At 41.5% G+C, this 20037-nt stretch overlaps 1 protein-coding gene across 2 annotated transcripts; it reads right to left on the bottom strand.

Moving 5' to 3' along the window:
• Nucleotides 1-6798: 6798 nt before the first annotated feature.
• On the bottom strand, nt 6799-19623 carry iqgap3 (IQ motif containing GTPase activating protein 3). Of its 2 annotated transcripts, XM_030781177.1 has the most exons (38): nt 19590-19623; nt 19171-19258; nt 18845-19001; nt 18632-18709; nt 18401-18477; nt 18163-18230; nt 17913-18026; nt 17505-17683; nt 17280-17361; nt 16674-16837; nt 16369-16456; nt 16039-16202; nt 15679-15839; nt 15285-15400; nt 14914-15077; nt 14634-14724; nt 14330-14497; nt 13959-14101; nt 13526-13696; nt 13125-13208; nt 12947-13018; nt 12753-12822; nt 12356-12564; nt 11512-11664; nt 11159-11322; nt 10667-10891; nt 10348-10488; nt 10156-10240; nt 9748-9980; nt 9442-9574; nt 9239-9341; nt 8911-9058; nt 8728-8815; nt 8303-8515; nt 7575-7741; nt 7258-7386; nt 7044-7152; nt 6799-6912 (listed from the first exon to the last, which is right to left on the bottom strand). In XM_030781177.1, the coding sequence occupies exons 1-38, from the start codon at nt 19621-19623 to the stop codon at nt 6799-6801; spliced, it is 4947 nt and encodes a 1648-aa protein (XP_030637037.1). The 2 variants fall into 2 exon arrangements, with proteins under 2 accessions (XP_030637037.1, XP_030637038.1); XM_030781178.1 differs by lacking the exon at nt 19590-19623 and having other exon boundaries at nt 7258-7370; nt 7586-7741; nt 13959-14088; nt 14320-14497; nt 19171-19250.
• Between the last annotated feature and the right edge of the window lie 414 nt (nt 19624-20037).

The raw sequence follows: 20037 nt of genomic DNA on the forward strand, positions 1-20037 counted from the left end.
ATTTCTACAACAGAACCAACCGACTAACCAAAATGGAGGTCTTGGCAAGAACACAAGAGTATCCAACTGATAGCACTTCATCACGATCAACCCACATGCTGGCAAGAGAGCAGAGCAGGCTGTGAAACGACCGCCTGGATAATGAACATGTTGCTAATTTGTGTAGAGCTAGATCTTGTCGGGGATGAGAACGATAAGTGGAGCTAAGGTAAACAAAGTGGAGGCTGTTTCACAGATCATCTCACTGTATAAAAAGACAAAACAACAAAAACAAGTGGTGGGTTTGAACTGACACTGAATTAGAATTCATCGCCAATGGGTTGCCAAATACGCCGGCCTTCGCCGAATATATTTTGCCGCATAAATTCTCACCCATGTCCTCTGCACACGCAGTCTGTTCACCTCACTCGGTGTTGCCTTTACACACTCGGCTACAATAGTTATACCCAGGTCTTCATTAAACATGGCAACAACTCATCCTGGGGTTGCTGTGGAAACCGGTTCATCTATTTTTAGACTGTACCACTAATCAATTTAATTTCTGTTGTTGCCTGAGGGACCTACAGAGAGGGAGGGAGGGTCTTTCATGGGATGGAGAGATTTAAAAAAAAAAAAAGAGAGAGAAGGAAGCAAAAGGTATCTGGGACTGCTTGAACTTAAATCAAGGAAAGTGTCAAACTATGCCTGCCCAACCCACCCACACCATCACTGTAACACATAAAAGCAAGACAACATCTCCAAACCAATGCTGGTCTTAATATTCGTTTAAGAAAACAAAAACATGGTTTTTTTTTCCCTAGGAGGACAACTACAAACATGGAGAGTCAAACTAGTCTTTGCCATCAGCAAAAACACTGACAGCCTTCCTCGTCAACCAGCTTATATGCTATCCAAACCCAGATTTATTTGGCTTCAAAGCCTCATCCTGTTTTTCATTAAGAAACAAGCTCTGGTGAGCAAAGTGAGGTACAGTGGGATTAGGGCTTATTTCAGAGAAAACAGGGGTGGGGGAGGGGCCGGACAAGGGTGAGCTGGGTCATATGATTGACTGTAAGTTTATACTGGTGGACACAACTGTGGTTAAACAGCTGTGGGGCACTGTCTCCTGACCAATGATCAAATGTGCTACATTCCAATGACATGAGAGACCTAGTCCAGCATTCACTATAACATGCTCGAATTAAAGGGGTGTGTGTGTTGGGAGGGGGGAGGGGGGGGTGCGGGAAAGGACAGTATGTTCTGATGTCATCAAGAAAGGTTTCTGTTCCTTTAAGAGCAGACGAGTTGCAATTCTTTCTTTTTTCTTACCCATGGTGCCAAGCTCAGGCAAAATGCAAAAGCCAGTCTGAGCCGGTTTGTAACCTCAGGATATGGAGTTCTCTCTTAATATGTAGCCGTTAGTGGTCAGAACGTCAAACAGGGAAGACAGACAGAGAGAGAGTGGGGAGTGAGTAAGGACAAAGACTCTGTGTATTGGATTGAGGAGAGAAGGAACAGAGCAGATCTGGGACTGGCACTACGGCAAGTCAAAAGCTCAAAGTTAAACTTCAGCCTTCAGGGTAGTTCATGCTGTTCACAAAAAAAAAAAAAAAAAAGAGCCTGAAATTTGCAAGTTACAAACTGATGTGAAACATACTGTGCCATTCTTCTAAAATTATTGCAATAAATGTGTATTTAACAGTAACAGCGATAGAAAGTCAGTATCGCACATTTACAGAAACAGTCTATGATAACCCACGACATCCAAACCGTCTTTAACGGATGAGTGAAGGACTGACTGTACCATCTCATTATCTAGAGATTCACACAAGTCTACATGTGCAAGTGTAACATAGTTAAGTCCAAAAACAGATTAATATATTCACATTCATACATACATATTCAAGCTTTAAAACCAAAAACTTGTGTAAATGTAGCACTATATTTTCAGATACTCTGAGTTAACTTTTAATTAAGCTTCTCTATGCAGATGTATCAGTACAAGCCAATAAGCCAGCAGAAACGGACGCATCAGAAAGGTGAGTGCAACAGCCGAGGTGCGACACCAAACAAAAACAGAAAGTGTCTTAATGTAGTGTGTAACCATTTGAGAGACTGCATTGTTAATCACCAGGTCTGCAATAATTAATCTTCATAGACCAGTAACTGCAAAAACTAATCTACAAGAACAAAGAAATCAGTTGTTGTTGTTGTTTTGTTTGTTTGTTTGTTTTCAATTAGCTACAATATTACAAATTGTGAAGGTATACCCAAGGGCTGATAGCAACATTAAAGGTAACAGCCAAAGTCACTCATATGTGGTGCTGAATTTACATCTTATAATATGATCACAATACCTCAAATGTTTCCACTGCATGCAAGATGCTACTGCAATTAAAACTGTAACTAAGTGGCAAACATTCTTTGTCAGTTAAAGTTATGAGCAAATTATTGCAGAGAACAAATCTCTGTGTGCATGGTCAACAGGTAAAGTTCTTCAGTAATTTTTCAGCTGTAGCTACTTCATAGGTAGGATTATCAAGATGTGATAAACTTGCCTGTCCATTTGCATTGAGTACTTTACAAAAGGGAATCCAAAACCTATAAATGCTTATAAGCGTTGACATTATTTAACAGTGTATTTATTGATAAACCTATTTGCCACATAAGTGAAAAAATTAAGCAATACACCAGTCTCAGGAAATTGTGTTTCAAACAGATAAGACTTGATGAGGTCTAATTGATGTTATCCTCAACAGAATATTCAGTCATTTATATATTCAAATGTTGCACCCACAATCATCATTTTAGACAGCAATCTCTGCGTGAAAAGCCCCTAACACTCCTGGAAAAGATATAAATGTTTATGTGCAACATTTCAGTATCTTACCACTAAAATTATTAACCAAATGTGTCTCAAGGCAATACTGTACCACCACTCAGTTTTTACCTTTCACTTTTATCAAACATAATACTGAATGTGTATGTGTGAGTGTGTCTTTGGAATGACAACACAACCCCATGTAAGGACAAGTCTGTCATTGATTCTTAGTCTGCAACCAACCAATTCTGGTAGACCTCTGACCAAAAAAGGAATACTTCATTCTACTTATGTTGCATGGAGAAAGTAAAATGATAATGATTGTGAGAAAAAAAAATCAATGAAAATGCATGATCAAATTTAAATCACAGATATGTTTGAAACAGACACACTGCTGAAGGCATGGAGAACTGAAACAAAATATTGAGTGTTATCACCTACACAAAGCCTAAAATGATGGCCTAATTACCGCAAACTGCTGGAATTATTATTCAAAAATGTATATAATTTGGCATATTTGCAAAACTCAAGACAATGATTAGGACAATTGTCAAAAAATAAGTGTGCGGATGGTCAATATTTCTCCAGTTTATTAAAGCGTGCACACTTACCCTAACGATGTTAAGGCGAGAGCAAGTGCCATCTGTGATGTCATTTCACTGTGTCAACTTGTTGACATACGAAATAACTGTTTCAAGTTTTGGAACTGATACATCAATGGTTATGTCTATGAGATCTAAAATGGAATATCTATTAGGTCTTACAGAGACTGTAAAGATACAATCCCCTCTAAGTTTCACAAAATCTCTTATCTTATTGTGACAGGTAAATGCCATCGCTCCCCGGCATTCCGAAATTACATCGGAAGATTTCTTTAGTCTTTTTAAGGTTGCGCCGTTTCCATCACGAGTGAAGTAACCATTCTCCGTCTGTAGTAGTCACACTGTCACGCAACAATTAATATCCAGGGTAGCCATTTGCATGGATACGAAACAAGTTGAGGGTGAACACGTCTTCGCTTACGTAAATGGCTGATGCATATGATTCCTTACAATATGGACACAACAGTCCAAGAGCCTTCTCGGTGTCAGTCACAAGTTAAATCACTCAAACTAAGAAATGAACCAAAACTATTTAAAAAGGAGAGCAATTGATGATCAGATTTGATAGATTAACCACAATTTCATCAAACGTTCCGAATTTGCATATGTTCTTAACATCTTTACTGTACTTGCGCAGCTGAGAAGACGCATTTTTCTTTAACCAATCTGTGTGAACCTCAAGAGACGCACGATGAAACAATAAAACAGAATTCACAAAGGAGATGAAGATCATTCGGCTGCCTGCAGTTATGCCTTTGCCGCGTCTAAGAAACCATAGCATCAATTGCACCTTTGTATTTACAGCGTGAGGATCTCTTTGTAATTATGTACATTAACAGGATTGGTAACGGTTCCATACGAGCAATAAGAAGATGACTAAACAATTGCCCGAACGTGTCCGTTAAGTCTCTGGTCACGACAAATCTGTCACTTCAGCTAAAACTCACATGGAGAGTTATCACAGCGTCTGTCTGTCACTAAACGCATAGACATCTTTTTTTTTAAAGCTTCTTTACTTTGGATAGGCCGCGGCTACATCCTCGGTCTCACCTTACTCGCCTTTACCCCTCAGGTTCCGCTGACTTCGGTTTCGTGTAGGGACGCTGGAGCGCTGTAGGTACCTCTGGCGACCAGTCCCCGGCACCGGCGAGCAACACAAAAGCGCTGATTGGGTCCCGACTAGTGCTCATCCCCTTGGTCCGTACTCAGACAGGCGAATTATTGGTCGATAGTGGTGTCGGTGACGCGCCTATTAAGGTGTATGTTGTCTGAATCTAAAGGGGAGGGGACAATGAACTGTTCACTTATGGGATCTGAATAGGATGTTAGAGCCCATGGTCATCATATCAACTGTATGGCGGCTCGAAGGACTGGAACTCTTATTTTATTGCCCTGTTCAACTGTTAGAGTACTTAATATCTTCATTTATGCCACTTTACTGCATTGTCAAATATCACAGGTTTTAAGTTCGACATGCATTCCATCCCGTCTCAAGAGTGATGTTGAAATCGATCGATGCCTAATGTCAGTAGAAGATCTTAAAGCTCGTGAAATACGCAGATTTATCTGGTATTTTAAAACTCTTCCCACAGTTCCACCATTCGATGAATAAAAACGCTAGTATGAAACACCAGTGCTACGTACTTGTTTAAATAATTGAGAGGAGGAAATGTAACTGCTCATTGTTGCGTGATCGTGCTGTTATGGATTATGTTTTTTTCGGGTTTCCTACGCGGGTGTCTGGGTGACCGGTTCTAAAATGAAAGTCTATGTACGGTTATGAATAGTTATGAAGACTGAATCTAAAAGTACCGATAATGTTAAATTAACAACCAGGGAACCAGAGAGGTACCTATAACTTCAAGTTCCTGATTCCTTCATTCATAATCTTGATCGATCATTCTAGACCAGTGATGCTTGTTTGAGCTTGTCACCTCGCGGAAAGAACGGTTCAGTTGGACTTGATCATTTCCCACCCCCCATTTAGTCTTACTTTGACAGGACCATTCTTTATGCAAGAACTATATTTATTGAAAACACAATACTGAATACAGAAAATGCATGATCAACTTCCCACAATTTCTCAGATACACAGAGCCCACACTGTGTACTGTCTGGTATGTTGTAGTGTAATGACTAATACTTTTTCAAAGACAGTACAGTTTGATGGCAGGTTGTAGCTGCATAAATTAGTCATCTTCTGGGGAGTCATTTCCTTACCAAAAGGAGTGTCACAATGAATGGGCAAACAAGAGAAAAAAGAAAAAGAAATTACAGTAGCAAAAGCAAAACAGGTTAAAATGACAGGACAGAAAAATATTTACAAAGGATAAACAATGCAGTCTCTGTCTGCTGAATGTGTTACCTAAATGAGAATTTTAGCCATTTAGTGTGTACCAAAGTAAATTTACTGTTATTACACATGGAAAGAGCCACAGCTGGCTACAATTAGAAAAGTAAGCTGCCAAATGCAAGTTACCATTATACAACCGAGGAGGCAGCGGGGTCGGATGGGATAAGAGATTAAAAAGTTTAGTTGCGTAATGGATCAAACAAGTCACGTCTTTCATGTTGTGCATGGATGTTGGGTAAGAGTGGCCATACCTCAGCAGCAGACCTGGGCCCTAATACCCCCTGATTGTAAGCATAATATGAGCAGCCTGGAGTGTTCTATTTAAGTGCTTGCCATAAATAATGCAAGAAGTGCTGGCCAAGGGGTTTAAAATGGGAACACAGTGATGACAGTCAGACTGAAAATATCAATACAGGAGTCATTAGCAATGCACTGAGCTTATAAGTGAGAACAATAAATGATAAAAAAAAAAATAATAATAATAATAAAAGGGAAACTCTAAACAAATGCCCTTTAAATTCAATAAAGTCACTGGTTCACCTAGAGTTTTATAAGCATGTTAAAACAGATGCCAGAGTAACTTGTGTTTTGAGGTTCGTATAAGAATATTAGAGTGATATAATCAGGAATTACTTAAGAATGAAATTCCCTGCCATGTAGAAGCGGATTATCCCTTGATATTTACCCATAAACTCAACAGTATATTAAAAAAATATTCACAATATTAAAAGCCGTATAATACCCCATCTTAAACAAATGAGTAACATAAAGAATTGCATATGGAAAAACAAACTGTGTTTCTAAGATTAAAATGTGATTTCTAAAAATCTAGGTATTTGTTTCATACTAAATATCAAATGCTTATTTGACCAACATCTAATCAAAAGAAAACTTCTTTGATCACAAATATGGCACATATTCATTCTTGGAGAGCACAAGATTTGTATTATAATGTTTGGCTGTGAAAATCAAGAACAACTTTTGGAGTGTTGCTTGCTTTTTGGATTGGTAGTGCAGAAAGGCTTTTGTATGAGGAAACCACCTCACTTCTTGAAGAACTTCTTGTTGAGAAGGAAGATGAGCAGATTGACATTGACTTTAGCTTTGTCAAACATCTTCATCACGGCAACACCCTCGTACTGAAGCTGGAGCAGGTCCTGCAGTCACAGAAACACTAGAGTCAACCTCCGCCCACAATGTCATTATCAACATAACAGTAAAACGTGTAAAAAGATCAGGTAAAAATCGTTGGACTCATTGCAGTCTCTCTTGTTTCTCTAGGACTCACCTGATATTTTAGAGGAAAACGTTCCATGTCTACGCCCATGAAGCGAGCCTTCACCTGGAACGCGCCCCCTTCCTCACTGGGTACGATGTCAAAGATCACGTTTTTAAACCTACACAGAGGGTGTAGAGAGTTGAAATGGGTAAACACAGAGACTGACATTACTGGCAGACTATTGGGGGGGGGGGCTGTATTGTGTATGAGAATGTACTCTTACTGTGTGACAGGAAGATCCTCAATCTCGAGAAGGACTCCCTTCTCATGCAGGCGAGCAGCTGTGTAGGTGAGCGTTGGCTGCTTGGTCTTCTTTCCCTTATTGTCTGTGGTTTTCTTCCCATTGACTTTGCTGTGGCAGGGAATGATATGATGATAACTCAGCAAAAACTCACATTCTGTCCATGCTTAGTGAATACTTGGGGCTGGAAAAATTGCATGCTTTAATAAACGATTGTTTTTTGGGTACGTAAACTCTTGAGTTGGATCTGAACACTATTATAGAACATGCATCGTCATCGGAGAGGTTGACAGTGTTACCCGTTCTTGGCTGTGAGGTTCTCCAGGCAAGTGGTGATGTATTGGCTGTAGTAGTCCACCTGTTCACTATGGAACGAGCTCTTGCAGTGTAGACTGTGAAGCGTTTGCCTGAGTTTCACCAGCTCTGCCTGCCTGCGCTGACGATACAGGCGTTGGTGGCGAATGTCCTACGAGACACAATCAAGCAGTTAACACAGGGGAGCTCTGACTTAATGCCTTAATTTTAACAGGTGTACGTCACATCTTTATCTTTTTGACAGATACGACATGAGAATTTAAGCCAAGAGGGCACAGGAGGCATTGGAGTCCATAAATAAGTACTTTTGGATTTTGCTCCTATGAGACTGTCTCCGTCTCCGATTGGCTGACAAATGCACACGCGTGTCACAGGTGCACTATGTAGCGAGGTCAGAAACGTAGGCAAACTCTTCAGGACCAGGCCTGACCACTTCCAGTTTAGGGCTATGTGCCGTCTTACGAACAATATTTTTGGCGAATGAACCATATTGTGGGTCTGTGTCAAAGGTCATGGCACTTCATAGCACCAAAGATATCATTTCAGATTTTATACTGTATCAATTCTTCTGTACACAAATCATAATCTGAACGTTTCTGGAAAGAATGGTAATGCACTTCTTAAACAACAGTTACATTTTTGTTGCTTCTATTTTTTTGCTATATTTACATGTGCATATTTCCAAGTTAGAACAAGGTGATTGTGTGTGTACCTTGGCAATGAGCTGGAGGATCTGAGTCTCCGAGTCAGGTGGGGTCAACACCCCCAGAGCTTCCAGTCTTCTCAGGCTACGCTGTATCTTACGTTTCTTCTCCTCCAGGGACAGATTGCCATCTGCAATGAGGGACTGATTCCTCTTCATCTTCTCCGGGGTGCGAGCGTCTCGCTGAGCTCGCAGATGCATCATCCAGCCATGCTGTGCTTCCTGAAAAACAACAACAAAAAAAACAAGATTCTGCTATGACTCATAGTCATGCTCTCTGTTCAACTCCACGCATGGCAGCCCTATACTTTCTGTCTGCGCGTCTCTCGCTGCCACGGCCATTGTTCTACTGTCACTGGTTTCTATTTAACAGAGAGAAAAAAAAAAAACGTAGAGGAAGAAGGAGGCGAAGGAAAAGAACAAGGTCACTTTACCTGATCCCGAGAGACAGAGGACCTAAGAACCTCGCTCAGTGTGTCCCCAGGTTGGGTCCGAATCACATCAATGATCAGTTGTTTGGTGCTGTGAGATAACATGGTAGAAAAACAAACAAAAAAAAAATCAGTACATAGCAACGATATGTATTATGTTTTTTAGAGCAAGCTGTTGATAACTACCTGAGAAGAATGCCTCTGGCATCTGGCCTGTCGTCAATGTTTCTGAAGACGTCAAACTTGCTGGTGAGGGTCAAGGACATCTCCATTTTACTGTAGTGAGCCAATGTCTGCTCTAGATTGCAGTCTCCAGAGTTAAAAACCCCTCCTCCTGTACACACAGGCAACAGTGGATGTTTGGAGCAAGCATTTTGATGGGGAGGTGGAGACACCAATCAGAGCACCATAAATGTAATGGGTATGACATGTAACACAGAATAAGTATAACGGCAGGAAATGTGATGAAGTATACGAAGTCTTTCATCTGACATGAATTCTAGGTTTAACTTACCAACGAGTTCCTGGATGCTTGGTGCTTCACCCAGGTCCTTGAGCAGCACAAAGAGGGGGTCTGACTGATCCGAACAAAGGGAGTCCTGATGCTCCAACAAAAGCTATTCACAGAAACAGTCAGTCAGTAAATTAGTTCAACCACATACTTTTATCTAATAGGCCATCTAAGAGCCAGTAGGAGGAAGAAAGAGAGGATCATACCTTGTGTGTGTTGATAAGTTCACTGATGGAGATGTAGATGACAGGCTTGTTGAGGATGACCATCTCAGAGTATTCATCCATGTTAAAGCGTTCCTCTGGCTCAGGAACGTCACAGGCAGCACGCAAAAACTTCCTATTGGATACACAGAGATGGAAAAACTGAGAGCAAATTTGAAATATCCGTCCATTTCAAATCTCCACTTCATCGTATAACAGAAAAAAAAAAAAAAGACTATTTCTCTTTACTGACTAAAGAGGGATGCTCTAAAACTTCTACTTGATTTCTCAACTTGCGTTCATACTCACCTGAACTTGGCATTGGTTTGGGTGATGTAGTCGTTGAGGGCATGGAGATGGGCACTGTCGCCATGGAAGTGTTTGTGGGCAGCACTGTGCTGCAGGATTCTGGCAATAGAGCCCAGGGTACGTCGCTGGTCTGGCAGCAGGGCGGCACCCACACCAAACTCCACCACATCAAAACCGTCAGGTGCCACCACCGCTGGGTTCATGTAGCGATAGTACACCAGGTTCCCAACAATCTGAATAAAAGCATTATCAAATCACAAAGCGGTCACTCAAACAGATGACCAATGCAGGGGACAAAAAACTGGAAACATTTACATAACAGTTAAGGATTAGTGAAACTTCAATTCATTGTTTTCTGACAACGCAAGATCTTATTTTAAATGAATAATATTCCATAATCTTCCGTACCTTGTAAAGCTCCTCTTCACCAGCCTGAGGGAACTTCTCCTGAAGGGCATCCCGCAGGACTTTGGCAGTGTAGCGCATCCCATACCTAATAAGTCCAGGACATTTGGAAACACAGAGAGAATGTAGTCAGTTAGAAAGCCCACCTGGGTCAGGCCCAGCAGATGGCTCTGTGTGAGGTGTGCGGGAACTCACGGCAGCTTATGCAGGTTGCTGGTGATGGCGTTGAGAATGCGGTCAGTCAGAGTCTTCAGGTTTGTGATGGCGATGTCCAGACGTCGCTGCACCTCGGGATGACTCATGGCCTGCTCTGCACTCACCTCATAAGGAAGAGAGCTGAGACGGTGAAACAAAACACTCAGTATCACAAAAACCCTCAGACTATTTTCAGGTTCTAAAATTTCTAATTAAAGCAATAACAATAACGTAAAGATTCTTGACGTATCGACATATGTGAACAAATGACAAACTGCGGCTACAAATGTGCACTTCTGAATATATGTGCTTTAGTGACCTCTTGTGGCCGGTCTGGGACTCTGTCTGGTTGATCCAGCTCTTGTAGATCTCCACTGGATCCGTACGGATGCTCAGAGTCCGTTCCTGAAGCACTTCTCGAATAGCAGGGCCCAAGATGTCTTTCAGTGCGTTCTGGCCCCTGGCATGACGGTAGAAACTCACCAACATCTTTATGACAGTTGGATTCCCCGTCACCACCTCTTGAGGCTGGTCCACTTTCAGCCTAGTGAGAGGAAGAGAGGGCTGGACCAGATTAGGTATTGTATCAGAATATCAGGGTATTTAAACTAACACGTGCAGCAGACAGGTTCTACTGTAAATGTTAAAATCTAAAATTTTAAGATAAATAGCACACAGCAAATAAAATTTCAAGTTTAATATTTAGAGGGCTACAGAGTATGAGAGACGAGATCCAGCATTTCTGTCAGTGTCTGTCGTGCCTCTCTGTGGGGGTGTGCGTGTGTGTGTGCGTGTGTGTGTGTACACTAACTTGATCTCATGACGCAGGGCTGCAGTGAAGAGCTGCAGGAGCAGGTAGGCCTCTCTGCGGTCTGAGCCGTAGTTAAAGAGGGTGAAGATGACTGTTTCCATAAAACGTGTGCTTTTGTTCTGTGGCATGAGGAAGATAAGCTGGGCCAGGTACGACGGCTGAGTCTGCACAGGAAAAAAAAAAACACACACAAACGACTTCTGACTCCTCAGACGCCAAGACTGTAAACCTCATAACAAAGCAACAAGACCTCGCACAAAATACCCCCAAATGACACATTCAAGCCATTGTGAAAGGCGCTATGTGAAATCCTTTCCGTTGCCAATTCAAACCTCCAAAGGGTCAAAGCTGACCTGCAGCAAATAGAAGAGGTGCTGATAGGCTTCCAGTTTCTCCCGTTTGTCTTTGCTCAAAGACTTTAGCCCTTTGTGTTTATCCACATCCATCATGTCTGACAGCTGCTCCTTGTTCTTCTTGGTCAGCTTCTTACAGTGAGACACCACCTCCTGTGCTCAGTGTACAGAGAGACAGAGAACAGTCAGCATACCATCGACCCTCAGCCTGCAAGCAGGCTGTGGAAGCTAATGATCCCACTGTGAGACAACTGTAATCCAAATGTATGAAGCTACAACTATCAGTTTGAACATGACAACAAAAGCCCATATGGTCTGGATCCCACAGTCTCAGCGGCTGGTACGTTTTGTTTGCTTGTGAGAAAACAAGATGGCCTTTTCAGTGAGGAGAAGTTGCATAGCAAACAGCTGTCAATGGTGGTGAATGAAAAGGATGGACTCAAATAATAATAATAATAATAATAATAATAATAATAATAATAATAATAGTAAAACATTAGTTTAAAAAAAGAAAAAAAAACATACGCTAAAAGACATAAGAGAGCAAATGAGTTCAGTATGTCTCCAAAAGGCAAAAGCCAACATAGTTTGGAAGGGATTCATAATGCTTTAACTCATGTGCTGAACCCTGGTGAATGGTGTGGAGGCATGATCTTTTTCAAGCCATGTGCTGAACCCTGGTGAATGATGTGGAGGCATGATCTTTTTCAAGCCATGTGCTGAACCCTGGTGAATGATGTGGAGGCATGATTTTTTTCAAGCCATGTGTTGAAGCCTGGCAAATAGTATGGAGATGTGAATCTTTAAAAGCTTTGTTCTGAAACCTGTGTTCTCGTTTTCTGACCTGCAGAGTCACACGGTTCCGGACCAGCAGGCCGATCTTCAGGTCCATCAGGTCCAGGTCGGCCTCCAACTGACGGTTGGCACGGATGGTGCGCACCACCTCCTCCCTCAGACGCAGCAGCTCCGCCTCCTGACGGATGTCATTGTCCCCCATTTCCAGCAAGTGAGCAAACTTACGTACCACAGACAGAGGAGGGTTGCTGGAGTGCACTGCATTCAAAGGGATAAATAAATAAATAAATAAGACTCAGAAAAGGGCTAATAACTAAATCTAACCATAAACAACTGTACTTCTAAGGTCTAGTGATCTCAACTGCAGAACTGCGGATACTGATCAGAGAACAGTTGGATGAACATCGTTTGACTTCTCAAATGACGGTGTCCAGGCAATGACGTACCTAGCATTCTGTATTCCTCACGAGCTCTATTAGCTCTGAAAAAAGCCTGAATTTTTATGACGGCCCAAACCTGGATAAATAAAATGACAGAAAAATACCTTTAAAAAAAAAAAACACCATTAAAAATGCCATTTAATGCAACAAAGTCTTCACAGTTCATCAGTCCCTATCTTGGAAATGAGGCAAAGGCTCACATTTCGCCTGAAGTATCGGAGACGAGCACGATATTTCCGACGGGCTAACCACATCTTTGCAGTGGCTTGGATCTAAGAGAGAATATCACAAAACGAATGAGTGACCACGTGTAAAAAAAAAAAAAAAAAAAAAAGATAGTACGTTTTCTGTGCAATTCTGGACTTGAAATGACTTTACCTTGACCACAGCCCTCCAGTTTTGATACAGATACTGCAGTCTTTGCCTGTAGGCTCTCTGCTGTCTAAATCTCCTCCAGTGAGACTGTGAACACAGATCTTCATTTGTAATGACATACTCCCCTATTATTTTAACAATATGACTTCAGATAAAGCTGTTAAAAGACTGACATGTTTGGTGTACAATAAGGATACAACTAAAAGGTTTCTCCTCACTATACAAATCAGACAAGATATTAGGATACTAGGAGCACATTTCTACATTTTTTTACTGAAGAAAAAACACAACAAAATCTGCTCATGAAAAAAATCTAAATAGATTTAAGAACACTAATCCTAAAGACAGGCATCCTGATTTAAAGAGTGAGAGATACGGTTGCAGACCCTATACTGTGTCCTCACCTGGATGGTGATAATAGCAGGCAGTTGGGTATTGAGAAAGTGGAGTCGAGCCCCAAGTTTCTGTCTGAGGAGAAAGCCTCGGGCTCTGGCCTGGAGCTGCAGCACCATGGGCTCGTATGCTTTCCACTGCACCTCCCTACTGTGAGCAGCAGTCACGCTGTTCAACACCGCCTGCAGGGGGCGACATAGTCTCAGTTATTCAGTATTAGGTGTAAATGGGCTTCATTTTAGAAAGATATTTGGTGAAGGTAAATTTAAAAATAACAGTAATAATGGAATCGTTTAATATTTCACATCCTCTGCAGTCCTAGAACCTATTTTACATGACAGTTTATGTATCCCATACGATACTGCATTTCATAGAAACGCTACTGTGAAAGGACTGACAGCCCTGATTATGTAACTGTGCTGTGTATGACTGTGTCAGTCTTACCTGGATCTCCTCATGACCCAGGAATGTGCTGTTTTGGACAAAGCCCTTAGGCCTCTCCCATGTTCCCTCCAGTTTCTGCAGGTGAAAGTAATAGGAACCACCATCCTGGATCTTAGTCTTCACCCAGGGACTCTTGTTATCACCTGGTGACATCAGACGAATGCATCGGTAACCATCTGCACTGACTTACTGCACAATGCTCAAGCATGCTGTGAACCTCCTCACCACTCCTCCTTTGAAATACCTGAGGACTTTTTCTATGAAATCTGCAACATCTTCATATTTTATAACCCTGCTTTGTTACTACGTATGTGGCTCTAATCATTGAGTAGTGACAGTGTAACTCTGTTGTTCCTCTCACAGGAGCTCACCTCCCATAGCCTTAGCACTGAGCAGAGCTGAGAGCTCGCTCTGATACCCCTCTGCACAGTCCACCACCACACTCCGCAGAGCCACCTCCGGCAGCTGCAGGACTCGCAAGGTCTGGAACGCCTTTTTCTGTTTCACGGCCTGGTTTACTGCAGCCAAACCAAGAGACACTGGCCAAGAAAATAAAAATAAAAAAAAAGAGCATTGAACAGGGACAGATGTTTGAAAAATTGGGTTACTAATTTGTTTGCGAATAATTTATCCCAAAGCAAAACTGAATGAAAACGCATGTGGCGGTAAACCCACTCTTCATTGCTCTCTGCGTGTCTTTATTAGCCAGTCGCACCCCCTCCTGAATTTCAGCCAACCACAGTTCCGCTCCAGGATCGCGACTCATCTGAAAGACAACCAAAATGAGATGCAGGTGCTGAACCTCCTCCCTGACATAGTCAATGAAAAAACACATGAAAAATATCTTTATCCAGACTAACCTAAAATTGTTTGTTGTAAATATTTAATTCAGTGAACACATGATTTACATTCTCATATTTCTATGGCACAACATTTTTAGAGGAAGATCTCACACCTCTGCCTTGTGCTTCTTTACACGAGTCAGGACGTCATGGTAACGTCTGGCGTTCTGTGGGTGAACTTCAGTCAGACCACTAGAGGGCAGCATCAATGCAGCCACAGTTTTGTCTGGATCACCACGACACAACGCCTGGTTGATCAGCCCAATAGTGAGTATTTCTGATTTTAAAAAGAAAAAAAAAAAAGGGAAAAGGTAAGTGTACCAGAATTTAGGTCAAAATGTGTAAAAAAAAAAAAAAAAAAAAAAAACCACACAATTGGTCTGTAATGTAATGTTTTATAATTCTTGAATAAAAATCTGTTTAAAAAATATATATGTAAAAAGCTGCAGTGTCAGTATGGCTGGGAGTAGTTTGCTGGACTTACGGTCTTGTTCGTCCTGTGCTGCCATGTTGACAGCATTAAGTCCAGCTTGTAGCTCGTTCCATGTCAGCAAAGCTCTGCCTGCCTTCCTCTTCAGGTCACAAAGTTCTTCAAAATATCTGAGAGGAAAACATATCAATACAAAAAAAAAAAAACCCTTCAAAATCACACTTCAAGCGTACTTTTTAAATCACTCAATTTATAATGACTTTTGGTGTATGCTGAAAATACAACAGAGTTCCTAGAAAAAGTGTATTCCAAATCTTTCCAAAAGAAAAAACACCATACATCATTTTTTCTTATGGGTAGTTACTAAGACATTGAAAGATGATCAGGATTCTGCAAGCTTATCGTTACTTTCTGGATCATGCACAGAATTTATCAGGTGACATCTCACCTTTGAAACAGACTATCATCAATATCAGTCAGTCCTGCAGCAGGGCTAACGAGTGTAGCACAGAATGCCCCAATATCCTTAGCTTCCACTGCCTGATTAATCAGAGCTACGGCTGACAGCATCTCCACGGCAACGTACAGCTCCTCCTGCTGCAGCGCCCCCTGAACAAACCGATAAACAGGCTCAAAGTCACGACACAAACGCAAACTGTCAAACGTTTTCAGTGAAACACTGAACAACGAGGCATAATCATTTACTGTCATACTGAGTGTTCATGGGGTTGTTTTCAAATGCAACTGAACTTTTTCCTCTTTCATTCCTCTCTGGCTCGGGTTGTAATGAATACATTTTGCGGCCTACCTCTGGGCACTGCTGCTGCAGCTGGGAAAGTTCCCTCTGGTACAGTTCAGCGGCAAAGGGGAAGACATCGGGCAGCTGAGCATCTGGATTCATTAGGGCGCGCACAGTCTGTCTGGGCTCCCCTCGCCTCAAGGCCTCGTTGATTTTAACCACTGCCTGTTGCGCTGTACACAGTCCGCACACGAATTCATCAAAGCACAGCAAGAGCCTCCTTTTCACATTAGTTACTCAAATTTTGGTTCCTGGTGGTTGTTGCTATTGATATTGATATGCTATGGTCTATATAAGTGTTTCTATCTGAAAATGAGGTCGAACTGAACATGAACGGACTTGTTTCTGATCGCTGGGCCTCTTCGTTTGCCACTGTAATACCATCCTGCAGCTCATCACGGTCAAGTGGTTCCACTGAGCCAAGGTCCTGGGAAAGGGCACATAAAGAATATTACATAGATCACGTTATTAAAATAACGTCAAAGCATTACAGCAATTAATGTCACAGATATCTGCATGAGGCTAAGCCATGCAGAGTTTGCTGACTGTTTTCCATCTGACTTCAACATAATGATTTTTTCGATTTCATGAATCAGGTTTCCTAAGCCACCTCTCTCAGACATGCCAGCACTTCGGTTTCTCACCAGAGCTTTCCGTTCACGGTCAGCGCCCAGTTGCTCCAGGTACCAGGGGCCATTGTCTCTCAGCAGGCCCCGGAGGGCAAGACAGGGGTTTTGCAGTGCAGAGGTTAGAGTCAGTGCATCCCCACACTCCAAAGCCTCATCCACCTGCTCCACTGCCGCGCGCACTGCACAGGACGAACAGATCAATCAATTCTCACTGCAACACAACACAGACCTGGTGCAAATAACATTTTGACATCAAATAAAATAGTTTTAAAAAAAAAAAGGTGAAAAACAACTATTTAACGGTTTATTAACTTATAATTTTCAAATTTGTAAAAAAAAAAAGAAAAAAAAAAGAAAGAAAAGAAAATAGAACATGAGCTATAAGTTGTTTTGAATCATTTAAAAACTTAAAGTAAGGCCCCAGCACAGAAACACTCCATCTAATGGAGAAATCTTTGACTATGAATGGTTAGGGTTAGGGTTAGGACAATGTAGACTAAACTATAAAAAAAAAAAGTCTGCCAAGAAATACTACTAGTAAATATACTAGTTCTGACAGTTTGATAAAACACCTGGATAAACTGAAGAGTACAGCAGTGAATCACTGCCTGTAGCACTCACCATTCACCCTGTTGATATTGTCCTGTATTTCACTCTGGGTCAGGTATTCTTCATAGATATCTTTCTCTTCTGAACCATTAATCTGGGGGGGGGAACACAACAACAACAACAAAAAAACACCAAAATCAGCTTGAATCATGTTTCAGCAGCATGTCTCAACCAGTCTCTTTAACCACTTATATATAAGAGAAAGGGTATAGAAAGCTTAAAAAAAGTTTCTCTAACCTTGCTGTACGCACGAGCTGCTTTCTCCATGCGAGCCTGTCTCAGCATCTCCTGGTACACGGGCATCAGTTGGTCCTGTAGGTTGGTGAGCATGGCATTGGGGTTCCTCAGGGCCTGAGCAGTGCCTGCCACACAGCCCCGCTCCACTGCCTCATTAATGGCAATGACGGCTGCATGCACTGCACATCAGAGTGAATGTAATGTCAACACACAACTCACATATATTAATGAAAACACCTCTGAGTAAAAACAATTTGAAAAATTTGAATTTGTGTGCCATCAGCTTTTTGAAAAAAAAAAACAAAAAACAATAGTGATTGCAGTAGTGAATTGAATTGAGTGAATAAATATCTTAGGAAACAAAGACTGATATTGGCACGGTCATAGCGTGTGTATGACAGGTCATACCAGCAGCCTCATCCACAGACATCTCATTGGCCAAGATCCCACCAATCTTGCTAAACGCAGGCATCTGAATGCCATATTTATCCAGTTCTCGTTTCATGTTGTTAATTTCTTCCTCTGACAGAAAAGAGACAAAGACAAAATAAAATTCAACATTCTGTTGAAGCACCCCTTCTCTAACAGAGAAACCCTCACAAACAAAAAAGCATGAAGGTATAACCTGACAATCAAAGACAGAATATAAACCCATTACCTGTAAACTTAACTTTGCCACACAAGTCATGGATCTGAGGAGCAAGACCCAAGCGAAACAGGTAGAGGCTGAGAGATAGACAAAAGACAGTTAAAAGAACAAGAATTACATACAACATTTTTCTTATACTTGCTTTGGAGTTTCGCATTTCAGTCAGATCAGCAGGAAAACCTCAGACATGCCTTGGTCAAGATTACCTCTTTACATTTATCTAAAATACCAGAATGTTGGCACTAACCTGAGAGCATGAATACAGTACACAGCACGCGGCATGTTCTTCTTGTCATAGATGTCTGTGGTCTCAGGATAGAAGATCTGACAGGTGAGGAATACAGAACAGAAATTAAGCCACCACAGTAATACCAGTCTAGGCTAGGCTGCACTACACTGGACTACAATATAATATAATATTAAGAAGTAGATGTTGCCAGATTCTAGCATGCAATTTGCTTGGACACACTCAGCTTACCGCAGGCAATCCAACCTCCGCCATAGCATTCCTCCAGTGATTGATGTTATCTGTGTGGCGAAACTGCAGCCCGCTTGCCTATGCACAGAGGGAAAAAATACAGTCAACTTCAATAACAATGTTTATTTGCAAAATGACCATAAACACATGCATATACTGTTCGCTTAATGTGTGGTAGGAAAAGTTTGGAAAATTTTAAATTAAACAGTTTACCTTGTAACGCTCCTGGTCGAGATCATAGATCTTCTTCAGTGGAACTGTTTTAGGCGAGAAGCAGTGACCCAGCTTTGCCAGAAGGACCCCATTTCTCAGGTACTCTTCCAGCTCTGTTGGAGCAGGAAGTTCCTCATTAAGACAAGCCTCCATCCACCTGGCAAAACAACCGACAATAGAATTAGTCAAAGATGTTTTCACAGCATTCAAACGAAAACTCCATATGAAAGACACTAGCACTGACATTTGGGATAAGGTAAATTTGAAACACTGTGACGTGTGTATGCACTGTATCAAGGTCTTGTGTCGCAGTGACTGTCTCTGACCTCTTGGCCTCTTCTAGGCGACACAGGTACTGATAGGCCACATTCTGAATGCGCTGTTCATCCATTTCCTCCGCAGTCAAGCGCTCATCTGATAAGTAAAAGTATAAATGGTGACAAGTTAATAAGAGTTAAAACTAAAAGAGGGAAACAAACAAACAAACAAAACACGCCCGAGACAACAAGGATTGTTCCAAAAAGAACCAAAACTGATGTTTAAAATCCCAAATATACCAAACAAAGACATAAGTGAAAACTGTTGACGTGTCATTGATGTGCAGACAGCTATCAGTCTTTTATTGCGTTAACGTGGTATAATGATTGCATTAGTAGCTACATAACAAACGGTAATTAGTGGGCTTAAATAGTGCATTATTAAGCTTGCAGGCCAAATAATGTAGCTTAGCTTCCGCTTTACTTACAGCCAGACCGTGGATGGTCCTCCGATTCCCCCATGTCTTTGACTTGATTTGCAGAGTAACGCCAATATTTGCAAAGTAAATCGTATTATGATCTAATGACGGTTCAAGTTGAACGATGGTTTTCCGATTCCACTGCAGCTAACAAACCTAAGTATCTAGTTAGGCAATAATTTAAGAAGCAGCGTAGCAATATCGGCAGAGTTAGTTTATTAGCCGACTTAGCTAGCTAGATAGGTTGGTAAAGTCTGCTAGCTAATCCAAAGAGTTGATCGTAATTTAAAGCAGATATAATACAATGTCAGCCCACTATTTCGCTTCTCTTTTCCACAGCAACAAAAACTGGAGAAAATAAAAATGGTCGATGCTGTGTTGACAATAGATTACTGTGACACAGCAATGAAATAACAGTAAAACTCCCTGATAAGCGTGCCAATTCCTCTTTGAAAGG

Source organism: Chanos chanos, chromosome 8 (assembly GCF_902362185.1).
Source record: "Chanos chanos chromosome 8, fChaCha1.1, whole genome shotgun sequence".
NCBI lineage: Eukaryota > Metazoa > Chordata > Actinopteri > Gonorynchiformes > Chanidae > Chanos > Chanos chanos.

Coding starts and splice junctions, on each gene's coding strand:
- iqgap3 (XM_030781177.1), bottom strand. CDS start 19,623: ATGGGGGAATCGGAGGACCATCCACGGTCTGGCT. Junction 18,027..18,162: donor TGGCAAAGTTAAGTTTACAG/GTAATGGGTTTA, acceptor CTTTTCTGTCAG/AGGAAGAAATTAACAACATG. Junction 13,019..13,124: donor ACTGGAGGGCTGTGGTCAAG/GTAAAGTCATTT, acceptor ATTCTCTCTTAG/ATCCAAGCCACTGCAAAGAT.